Source organism: Myotis davidii, unplaced genomic scaffold (assembly GCF_000327345.1).
Source record: "Myotis davidii unplaced genomic scaffold, ASM32734v1 scaffold743, whole genome shotgun sequence".
NCBI classification, from domain to species: Eukaryota; Metazoa; Chordata; class Mammalia; order Chiroptera; family Vespertilionidae; genus Myotis; species Myotis davidii.
In genome coordinates this window covers 3798761-3811498 of record NW_006296221.1, presented here as the reverse complement: position 1 = coordinate 3811498, position 12738 = coordinate 3798761, and the positions used below count along the sequence as shown (strand labels likewise).

The following is a 12738-nucleotide window of genomic DNA, read 5'->3' as shown; positions in this document are numbered from 1 at the left end:
TTCCTGCTTTGAAATAATCTCTCTAATGCTTCATATTGCCCAACTTTTAAATGTATGCCAACTGTGTGGGTGTAGAATGGTATCTCATAGTGGTTTTCACTTGAAGTTCCCAGTTTTTTAATGATGTCTTACATTTTTAAAAATGTTTGCTAGCCATGTGTTTCTCCTTCTGTGAAGGAGCTATTCGCTTCGTTGGGCCATTTTTCTATAGTGTTGTTGGTCTTTAAATCAAAATATCCAAATATAATTGTGGATTTGTGTATTATTTTGTAAGGGAAAGAATGAGGTGGTTCATGTGTTTTGAATGTCTTTTATTAGGTGTATAAACATTTAAAATTGTAATCCTCTTGTCCTGGCCGGGTCGCTCAGTTGGTTAAAGTCATCCCAATACATCAAGGTTTCAGGTGCTGTCTCTGGTCAGAGCACATACAAGAATCAACCAATGATTACATAAATAAGTAGAACAACAAATTGATTTCTCTCTCCCTCTCTCTCCCCCTTCTCCCACCTCCTTTCACTCTCTGTGCTTAGCTCCCTCTTATTCTCTAAATTCAATAAATAATTTTAAAAAATCTTTATTGTTGAAAGTATGAGCCCCTTTCCCCCCATTGATCCCTTCTAGCCCCCTGCCCCCACCCCAAGCCTTCACCACACTATTGTCTGTGTCCATGGGTTAAGCATATATGCATACAAGTACTTTGGTTGATCTCTTTCTACCCCCACCCCACTTCCCTCTGAGATTCCACAGTCTGTTCCATGCTTCTATGTCTCTGGATCTATTTTATCCAACATTTTATTACTAGTATGTTCATTCGATCCCACATATGAATGAGATCATGTGATACTTGTCTTTGTCTGCCTTATTTAGCTTAGCATGAATTCAGAAAAATGACTTCAAAAAATGTAATCCTCTTGATAAATTGATCCCTTTAATATCTTATCACTGACTAGATGCCCGGTGCATGAATTCGTGCATGGGTGGGGTCCCTCGGGGTGGCCTGTGGGGATCGGACTGAAACTGGCAGTCCAACGCCACCTGCTGCTCCTACCTACTGTTCCCGCTCATCCTGGCCCCACTGCACCTGCTGTGGCTTGCACCCTGTAAGTCCCTATCAGGAGAGCCTCATGCCACTGCAGTGGCACTCAGGAGTCGTGAGCCCTGTGTCTGGTGCCCATCCCAAGGGGGGTGGGGAGGGGAACCAGGATGCCATCAGCCCTCTGGGTGGGCGGTGGGATGCGCTTGCCAGCTCAGAATCTGGATCCCTCCCACTGACATTTGCGCTGGTTGTCTGGAGCCACCTGGCGGCCGCTTCTATATCATTACTTCCTTGTGGAGCATCTAGGAAGGGGAAGCGGCCCCAAAGTGCCTGAGGCCACTTCCAGGAGTCCAGTGGCACTGTCAGGATCGTGCCGGTGGCACCGGTCCTTTGGTACCTGGTCAGTTCTCTGGAGATTGGACCTGCAGGACTACTGAGGGAATGAGTGGCTGCTGCCAGGCTGGTAGGCTGCCTGGAAGGGTAGGTCAGTTGAGTGGCACTCCTGCTGTGTGAGAACACTGACCGCCAGGGGGCAGCTCCTGCATTGAATGTCTACCTCCTGGTGCTCAGTGTGCGTAATAGCTACTGGTCCACTGGTTGTTCTGTGGTTAGGTTTTCGGTTGGTCCTGCCTGCAGCTCCCACTCATCCTGGCCCCGCTGGGCCTGTCCCAGTCCTGATTGGGAGAGGCTTGCACCACCACAGCAGCGCTTACCAGACACAAGAACTGCATCTGGCTCTCATCCCAAGAGGGTTGGGGGGAGTCCGAGACTGGATCCCCACAGGCCACCCCAAGGGACCCCACCTGTGCATGAATTCGTGCACTGGGCCTCTATAATATAGATAATATTCTTTCTCAGAAATCTACACTTGTATCAACAGAACTACAACAGTTTTTTTTTTTATTAGTGTTAACATGGTACATGTTTTTCAAACTGTCACTTTTAACCTTTTGTCTTTATTTTTGAAGTGAGTTTCTTGTATGTAGTATATGGCTGAGTTTAGGTTTTTTTAATTCAATCTGATGATCTCTTTGAATTGGATTGTATAGACTCATTTACATTTAATGAAATTATTGGTCAAAGTTCAAGTGATATTATACCACTTCATGTGTAATCAAAGACATTGTTTTAACACTATGTTACTAGCCTGTGATATAATTAAAGACTCTTATAACAGCATACTTACACTTCTCTCTTGGCCTTGTGCTACTGCTGCCATGCATTTTATACTTACTAGTTCATATATTATCAATGCTATTCTACATTATTATTAGTTTTCTTTAAATAATAAATTATCTAGTAAAGAGATTTAAATAATAAATATCTTACATATTTACCCATGTAGTTAACATTTCTGGTGCTCTTCTTTGTGTAGATCCATATTCCCATCTGGTATCTCTGCCTGAGGACTTTTTAAAATTTATTATGGGAAGGTTTGCAGGTGAGGAGCTCTTTGAGCTTTTGTATGTCTGGAAAAATATTTAGCCTTTACTTTTGAACCACATTTTTACCAGGGTTAGACAAATTCGACCGATTTTACCCTTTCATTATGTTAAGGATGTTACTCCACTGTTTCCATGCTTGCATTATTTTTTTGACAAATCTACTGTATTTTGATTTTTGTTCCTCTAGACATTATGTCCTTTTCCTCTGGTTATTTTTCTCTTCATGGCCAGTTTTGAGCAAGTTTGATTATGGTGTACTTTGGCACATTTTTCTTCATTTGTTTTGTGCTTGGGGCTCATTGATTTTGGAGTTATGGGTTTATAGTTTTCATCTTCCAACATTTTTTTTTCTGTGTCCTTCCTTTCTGTTCCTTTGGATATTTAAATTACATGCATATTAAGCTGATTGAAGGTGTCCCATGAGTCACTGATCCTCTATTATATTGAGTCTTTTTTATACTATTTCATTTTCAAAAGTTTCTATTGCTATGTCTTCAAGTGTACTAATCTTTTCTTCTGTGATGTTTAATCTACCATTAATTCCATCTGGTGCATTTTTCCTCTTAGATATTGTAGTTTTATCTCTTGCAGTTCCATTTTGATTTTTTTTTTTATTTAAAAAGTCTTTCATTTATCTACTTACTTTTGTATTTATGAGTGAGATTGGCCTATAGCTTTTTTTTTTTGGTAGGGCCATTTTTTTTTAAATTTTAGAATCAAGGACATTCTAACCACATAAAATGAGTTAAGATACTTTTTTATTTGTATTTTTTATTTTCTGGACTGTTTGGCAAGAGTTCTATTTACTAGAACTCAGTTGTACTGGTAGAACCAACTGGCATGGCATTTTGTTGTGGAACATATAAACTACTGATTAACTTTTAAATAGTTTAAAAAGATCTTTCAATTGTTTTACTTTTAGTTGAGCCGATTTTGATGTTTTAATATCTAGAATTTATCATTTCCATATAATTTTTCACATTTGTTTTTAAAAGTTTTAGAAACAATACACTCTTCTATCAGTATAATTGCAGTAGCTTCTGTAGCTATGTTTTCCTTTGCATTACTAATACTTTAAAATTTTATTTCTCATTTTAAAATTTTATTTTGTAGGGTTTATTATATTTTGCTAGACTTTTTTTTTAAACTACTATTTGCTTTTGATTATCATCTCTATCCTGGTTTGTTTTCTATTTTATTATTTCTGATCTTATCTTATGTATCTTATGTTTCTCCTACTTATGTCACCTTCCGTTCTCCTTTTTCTCCTCCTCCTCTTTCTTCCTCCTCCATTTTTTCTCCCTCTTCCTCTTTGTTCTTTATATCTTTAAAGTGAGATACTCGGCTCACTAACTCTGAGGCTTGATTCTGGTCTAATATGTGCATTAAAGCTTTCTCTCTAAATATTTTAAACTAGATCCCACAATATTTTAATATTTATTTTTTGCTAGTTAGTTTTTTATGTTTTCTGGTGACAACTATAATGCCTTCTGTAAGTTGTTCAGATGTACCTTTCCAGATATCTGAACTTTTTGGGATTTCTAATGTTCTTTAGACATTACTAGTAAACTCTTGCACAGTGTATTAGAGATTGTCATAGTCATTTCTCCAACACTTTGAAATTTATGGAGTCTTTATTTATGGATCAATTTGTGCTCGACTTTCATAATGGTTTGTCTGCTTGAGAAGAATGGAGTGTATTCTTCAGTAGTGGTGTTCGTTATTGTGCAGTGTCATTTATATCCATTAGATCAAGCTCGTTAATATATGTCATCCTTATTCTCTCTTTCTCAGTTACTGAGAGAGGTTTTGGCATCAAGGTTATTCTAGCCACATAAAATGAGTTGAGGAACTCTCCCTTTTTATTTTCTGGAATGATTTGTGCAAGAATAACATTTTATTTTGTTTTCTTACTAGTAATATTTGGTAAAACTCATATGTTGAATAAAATCTCCCATGATGAGGTGGGTTTGTCAATGTTGCTTTTCAGTTTTGTCACTTTTTGCTTCAGATATTTTGAAACTAGATTCTAGATGCATGCACATTAAAACAGTGTTGTCATTATGTAGGGACCGCATTATCTTCATGAATGCTTTATTCCTTGCAGTCCATAGCTGTTTATTGGTGGGCAGGGATATCTTTTATTCATCATGTTTTGATTCCCAATTTATGTATATTTTATAGATATATAGGTGAATTTGTAAACAGCATGTCATTGAAGTAAAATTTTTAAAAATCCAGTATGACTATATTTCTCTTTTATCTGAGGAATTTAGATCGTTGACTTGCATTCTCATAAGTGATCATTTATACCTTGTCCTACCAACTTATTTTATGCTTTTATTTTTCTTACCATTTATATGTGTGTGTGGGTTTTTCTGATTCTCTTGTTCTCTTTTTTATATATTTTTTCCCATCTGGTATAATAGTTAAGAGTGTGGGTTCTGGAAATCAAATGTCACCATTAGCCTAATTTTATAATCCCCAGGCATGTTGCTATATGTTTGTCTCACATGTATATGTTAAAAATACATGGGTTGTCATGTATTTTTAAATGTACAAAACATGATAAACATATCATATATTTATACTCTTTGAAATGACAGACTGAAATCTGTTATCTTAGAGCAATTTTGGGTTTGTGGAAAAATAGAGCAGGTGGTTGAGCAGTGGTTCTCAACCTTCCTAATGCCTTGACCCTTTAATATAGTTCCTCATGTTGTGGTAACCCCCAGTTTTATTGTTACAAATTTAACATAATTAACGCATAGTGATTAATCACAAAAAACAATATGTAATTATATATGTGTTTTCAGATGGTCTTAGGCGACCCTTGTGAAAGGGTCGTTCAACCCCCAAAGGGGTCGCGACCCACAGGTTCAGAACCGCTGGTCTAGAGCGTTACCATATAACCCATTGTCCAAGTTACTCCACCATTAACCTCTTGCATTAGTTTGGGACATTTGTTGCAACTGATGAAGAAATATTCATACATTATTAACTAAGTTCACATTTATGGTTTTGACAAAGGTCTAATGATATGTATTCATCATTACAGTATTACACAGAATAGTTTCTTTGCCCTGAAAACATCTCTACTCCACTTTTTCACCCCTGTATACATTCTTTTGATATATATATATATATCAACTTTAGAGAGAGAGGAAGGGAAAGGGATAGAGATATAGAAACATCTGTAATGAGAATCATGGACTAGCTGCCTCCTGAACGCCCCCTACTGGGAATTGAGCCTGCAACCTGGGTATGTGCTCTGAAGGGGAATGGACCATGACTTCCCAGTTCATAAGTCTATGAAATGGCTGGGCATTCTTTTGAATTTTTATTTTTTTGCCCTTTTGTTGTTCTTGAACATTATAATTTTCAGGGTAGCTTAGTCCATCTGATCTGCTATAACAAAATAGCACAGACGAGGTGGCTAATAAACAACAACCATTTATTTCTCACAGTTCTGCATGCTGGAAGTTCAGAGTCAGATTGCCAGCATGGCTGGGTGAGGGCCTTCTCTCACAGATAGACTTGTATCCTCAAATGGCAGAGGGAGCTCTGGAGCTCTGTGGCCTCTTCTGTAAAAGCACTAATGCTATCCCTGAGGGTTCTACTCTCGTGACCTAATGACCTCCCAAAGACCGACCTCTTAATTGATCACATCAGGCATTGGGGTTTCAACACACAAATTTTGGGTGGGAGGAGAACACTCAGACCATAGCAGGAGGTTATTATCTATTCGCTGGTTCATCCATTTTCAGTGTTGATTAGTGTTTCCTCTTCATTGATACACCTTTAATTAATTACCTGTTCTGCTGTTGATAGGGTGTAAGTTGTTTCCAGGATTTTGCTATTATAGACGATACTGCCTCAATATATTATAGATTCCCTGCCTCATATTATCTCTCTGTGAAAGTATATGAGTGTGTCTGCAGGGTGTCTACTTTGAAGGGGAATTAGGGAGTCATGGTATTTTTTTAAAGAATTAATTCTTTATACTATAAAATGTATTCTAACTACCTCTTTAAACAAAATTTCTATATGAACCTAATGAATCTAACCTAATTTTTACTTTCTGTTCCTCTAATGTGCAACATTCTTTTACCTCTGAGTTCAGTCAAATCCTAACTCCTTTTCTCTAACTTCCACCCATCCCCTACCTTGATAATACAGCATTTCTTTCATGCTTCAGTCTTAAGTCATTTCTGTAAGAGACTTCTGACTTGATCCCACGTCTGGATAAAGGCCACTCCCTGGTTACCTGGTGGAGGCCTTCGGGTTGGCTATTTCCCACTTGCCTATAGCTAAATTCCCCAAGGTCAGGAAGCAATCAGAGTTCACCCCCCTGTTCCCTGTGCTCAGCACAGTGCCTGACACAGAATGTTGTATGCATGAGTGAATGTACGGCACCAGGGTTATCTCAGCAACTTACCTACAAATCACTGACTGGGTCATCACAAGCTCACTTGTTAAATAACAGGAGAATAGGCTTCAAGTGTAGGGGACCAAAGATAAGACCTCGGGACTTGGTCATGGACATCAAGGACAGGGCGTGTCAGGTGTCAGGCATGGCCAAGAGAAATGTTCATAAGGAGATGTTTTCAACTCAGACATTTTGAGCGAGCACCTGCCTGACTTGACCAGCTAGGAGATGCTCAGATAATGAACCATGAAATCCTGTTATGTGGCAGCACTATGCAGTAATTTTTCATTTGCCACCAGTCCGCTTCAGGGATCAAGGACAGCAGAACACATAACCGACTCGCGCATGTTATTGTAAAAGCATATTTTAAAGTTACAAATATGGTACATTGAGTTAATGAGGTATGTTCTTGTGGCGACAAATATTTACATTCCACATATGCCCGTGGATGTCAAGAGTGTAAGTGTTTCATTTTCTTTTTCTCAGGAGGCTGGGATGCAGATGGAAAAGGCCCTAGTGTCTGGGACACATTCACCCATCAGGGAGGAGACAGAGTTTTCAAGAACCAGACTGGCGATGTAGCTTGTGGCAGCTACACTCTGTGGGAGGAAGATTTGAAATGTATCAAACAGCTTGGATTGACTCATTACCGCTTCTCTCTTTCCTGGTCACGTCTGTTACCTGATGGGACGACAGGTTTCATCAACCAGAAAGGCAAGTGTTTCTTAAAAATAGAAGGTTGCAGCTTTAATTCAAGGTTATCGCTGCAGCCTGGCATAATTAATCCAGTATGCTATTCTGCCGTGTAGCTTGGAAATTGCAAGTTTTGGGAGTGATTATGGGATACATTTTTTGAAATGGGCTTGCATTAGCTTTCTCAATAATATTCTGGATCCCCTTAACTGCAGATCTTTGTTGGGAGGGGTAAGGAATAGATGGGCAGGAAGAGGGTTGGAATAAGTGCTTTATCTACATAAGGTCTTATTGGAGTGTTAACTTGAAGGTGAATTTTCAGGAGTTGTGTATACATTGGTTTCAGTTGTATTGCATGGGGATGAGTTAGGAAAAGCCCTGGAAAACTCAAGGTGATTCTGAGCATTTTATAGAGCTGAATTCATGGAGCTAATGAACTAGCACAGAGGCTAGCACCATAGCATCTGGAATCTACGTACCAGGGTTAAGAGCTAGATATGTCACTTCCTATCTATGTAAGCATTGCTTGGACATCTCTTGGTGCCTCCATTTACCTACAAGTATAATGGGATACTACAGTTGTTCCTACTTCCAGAGTTGTTGGAAAATTCAATAAAATAATCTTTGTAGTCCTTACACTTGCTGGTATATCATAGAATCATTCGATAAGTGTTAGCTATTTTTGTATTATGCCTTGTAATTCAAAGGATGGTGCCCTATTTGAGAGACTGTTATTTATGAGGCATTTATCATACATTTTTTTCTGAAAGGTAAACTTATCACAGTTTACAGAGGTACACATCCAAATCCAGATATTTTGCAAATGATGGGTCTGGAAATTAAATCTAAGGTCTTACCTCCTTCCACACAACAGGACTGGCAAACGATGACCTGAGGGCCAAATTTGGCCTGCCACCTATTCTTATCAATAAAGTTGTATCACAATAAAGTCATGCCCAATCATTACATATTGCCTATGGCTGTTTTCCCACCACAGTGGCAGAATTGAGCAGCTGGGGCTGAAGCATTTAGGCTATGGGCCTAAAATGTTTACTATCTGGTTCTTTACATGAAAGTTTGTGACCTCTGCACTACAACATAATGGCCTCTTAATAAAGAACCTTTATTGCTACTTTGTCTTAGAAAAGATTTTACACTATTTCTAGTGTTGGAGGGAAGTGAGGCAAGGGAGGTGCCTAAGTTGCAAAATTTAAGGAGTCATTTAAGATGGACAATTGCAGGCACCTGAGGGAAGGACCCGCTTGCCTCAGCACACTTCCAGCCTTCACTGATAGTAAGGGGTTCTGTGTGAGCGAGTGATCTTATTCCGTACATAGTAAGAACAACATCTGATAACAATTTCTAGATAGCTGTGTGCACTTGCAATGCTCATTTTATGTCACGTGGGATCTCTACCTTATGACATGGAACCACAGCTCATAGACTCACATGTCACCTAGGGCCTTAGAGTAACCTCTACACAATGGGAAATACATAAGATTAGCAGGTTCATTGCTTGAGTCTAAAGACGTTAGCCCTATGACTAACTGCTGTTGGTTGAATGTCTTCTTTCTTGACATCACTAGCAAGTTTTATTTTTTATTTTGAACAAAAGTTAATTTGTTCTTCAGTTTTAAAATGAACTCATACTTTTCTACCTTCTTAATCCATCACCTGTATCTTCTCTGTTCTCTAGCACTATCATATCCCCCCAGATCTAAAAACTGTTATCTTTGAATCTTCTCTTTGCATCTAGTTGGTTGTCAAATGTGACCCATGCTACTTATGTCTCTTTAACTTCTCCCCTCCTAGCCATCTTCTCTGCCTCTGCCCTAGTTTAGGTATTTATCATTCTCATGAAGGACTTTTTGATATATCCTTGACAAGTCTATCTACCTTCACTCTCTTTCTTTGTCTTTTAATTTTTTTTATACAAAATGCTACCACAACAATTTCTCTAAAGCTTGGCCCAAGTCATTTGGTTTATATCATCCCTGCTAAAAACAAAGCAACCTAAACATATATTTAGTCACCCCAAGCCTCAATGTACAGTCTATACTCCTTCACATATCAGTCTGGGTTTTATTTGACTTAGTCTTAATGCATCCCTGACTCATGACAAGCTGCAATCCCCCCATGTGTATGACCCATGAATTCCCTGAGCTTCCACCCCACAGCTTGTTCAATATTCTACATACATAATTTTCCACCTTTGTCAGAATTTTCTTAAGTTCTTCCTTTTGCCTAAAATGGTCTTTTCCCAGTTATACTTTTTGAATGTCTACCATCCTGTTAAGACCTAACACAAATGTTTCCTCTTTTTAAAAATCTTCCACTATTCCTAGACAGAAGAAATCTTATTTTCTATTTTCATAGCACTTTGTAAAACTCTTAGGGTATTTCTCACATTCTTCTCTCTTAGTGTTATCATATCCCCTGTTAAACTGTGAACACATGAGTTGAATTCGATTCAATAACCATGTATTAATTGTCTGTGTGTCAGTTGTGCTTGGTACTCATAACGAAGACATGACAATTCCCTTAAATTGCTTATGGTATAATGGGAGGTAACTCTGTCTTGTTCATCCCTGTGACCTAGTTCAGTGCCTTTCCAGGAGGAATTCAGTAATCGTTTACTGAATTTAATCAAATAAGTTCAATAATAATGATAAAAATCACTCTCAGGGCAGGAAAGGTTGCTTTTAGTGAGATGTACTATGAGACACTCACTGTGCCTATTTGATACCTGCTTTTGTTGATTGAATGCTCCTAATAGTCATATGAGTGAGAGAATTCTCTAACCAGAGGGTATCATGGCAACCTGGGTCTGAGCATAAATCTGCTAAAATGACAAGTTTCATTAGGGCTGATTCAACCCTATCTGATGTCAAAAACCTAGTGTCTTTTCTCAACCCATTTACAACCTCACAGAATGACTTGTATTATTTGTGCTACAGTTGCCTTGTTGGTAAAATGAAGTAGAAACACTCCATTACCACAATGCTGTACACTATTTTAATCCATGATTCTAGGAGTTTGTAGTTTTCACTGAGCTTCCATTTGGTTGGTAAAAAAAACAACAACAACACACACAGACAACTCAAAAACAGAATGAAAACATAACCCATCAGCTCATACTATAAGTCCATAATTCCTTATCTGAAATTCTAAAATCCAAGTCTCTGAATAATGAATCCTTTTTAGTGAGTTTAGTTCTAAAACTAATTTGGCAGCAAAAGCTGACCTAAATGGATATGAAAAATCTTTATCATCTCAGTTTCTTCTGCTTGATGAGGATGTTTATATATTTCACTGCAGAAATATTAAGGGATACTGATTCAGACACCACCAGGGGTGTTAAACTTAATATATGGTATTTCCTTTCTACAATCCAAAATTTTTGAGCACATTGAGCCCCAAGATTTTCAAATAAAGGGTGGTGAACATGTACCAATGACAATATATCAAGCTACTTGATATCAACTTCAGGTGGACAAAAGTTCATGGAAAACAGTGTAAGCCAGTAGTTCAAGGGAAGAAGGCAGAAAAGCTGGAGAGGGGTGGTGGTGAGCCTGGAGTCTCTGGGGCCACCTGAACAATGAAGGGAAGTCACTCATGCAAATCTCACATGAGCATCATATACCCCCAGCACAGAGCTTCTTGTGTTTGTCCAGCTTTTGTAAAACCATAGCTGATTAATATCACAGGCTTCTCCATGAACAAGAGGGCACTGGAGGTCCTTCCAGGAGGCAGAATTTCAATAAGCAGCTGCTCACTCTTGTGCGGTGATCTGTTGAAGCAATTGGAACCATTTTAACTCAGAAAGGCCATGATTTTTTTTTCCTGTTTAAATATTTTCTCAAGGAGCATGAAAAAAAATTGGAAATCCCGTGTCACTGTTCTTTCCAAGAACCCCCCTTTGTGTCTGTGCATGTGTGTTTGACTCCCTATTTTAAAGCTTGATTAGAAGACATTTGGAAGCTTATAAAATCCTGTGTTGCTAAATTGGAAGTATATTTTACAAAATGGAATTGTTACACAGTCTTTCTCTTTCAAATGTCAAGTATTCAAGGTTTAATAAGAAGAGATTGAGCTGGTAACTGAAATCACATATTTCTGTATTTCGCAACTGTTCAAGTGCATTTTCATATCTGCCACAAGTATGAGTTTCGGATAATTAGTAAGAGACTCAAGTATTAGAAATAAAAGAAAAAGGAATGCTTATGTAGAATTTCTTGTTCACTTTAAAATTTAAAATATGAGCACACTTAGCAGGGATGTTAACTAAATAAATTAACACCAGAAACTGTTATTGATTTCTTACTCTATGTTGAGCAATGTGGCAGCCCCCCTCTCCAAATTTGTCCACCTCCTAATTCTTAGGAACTGTGAATATATTATTTTACCTGGCATAATGGACTTTACAGACATGATTAAGGTAAGGGTCTCTTGATGGGTAAAATCATCCTGGATTACCTGGGTGCTTCCAGTGTAATCACATACATCCTTACAAGAGGGAGGCAAGAAGATCAGGAAGAGAGAAGATACATGGACTGGAGCAGAGCTCAGAAAGGAGAGAAGATCTTACTGTCCTGGCTTTGAAGATGGAGGAAGGGGCCATGAGCCAAGGAATGAAGGCAGCCTCTAGATGCCTGGATAGGAAAGGAAATGAATTCTCCTCGAAAGCCTCTAGAACAGATGCAGTCCTGCTGACATCTTGATTTTAGCTCAGAGAGAATCATTTTGGATATCTGATGCCAGGACTGTAAGATAATAACATCTGTGTTGTTTTAGGCTACTACTGGGTTTGCAGTGATTTGTTACAGCAGCAGTTGGTGACTAATACAGGCAATGTGCCAAGGGAACCTATGGCAGTGAAAGAAATTGATTGAGTCTGGAGAGAAGTGAACTTAGAGAATTATCATATGTTTGACACATGTAGCCACTCTATCAAAATTAATTCTGCACTAATACATTTATAGTTTGCCTAGGAGGATTCCAGTTCAATTATGGTTTATACTGAGACATCATTGTTTGCAAATTTCAGCCACACATTTTCCTCAGTGAATCTTCCCAATTTCTTTGTTCTACATAATCCTGCTCCACTCCTGGCCACAGCTGACTGGATGAGGGA

At 38.4% G+C, this 12738-nt stretch overlaps 1 protein-coding gene across 1 annotated transcript in view; it reads left to right on the top strand.

Annotated features, from left to right (window-relative positions):
- Positions 1-12738, top strand: part of LOC102771662 (cytosolic beta-glucosidase) — a 123908-nt gene that overhangs the window by 36180 nt on the left and 74990 nt on the right. The window contains exon 3 of the mRNA XM_006771043.2: positions 7398-7625. Within this exon, the coding sequence (XP_006771106.2) occupies positions 7398-7625 (228 nt within the window). The remainder of the gene's footprint in view (positions 1-7397; positions 7626-12738) is intronic.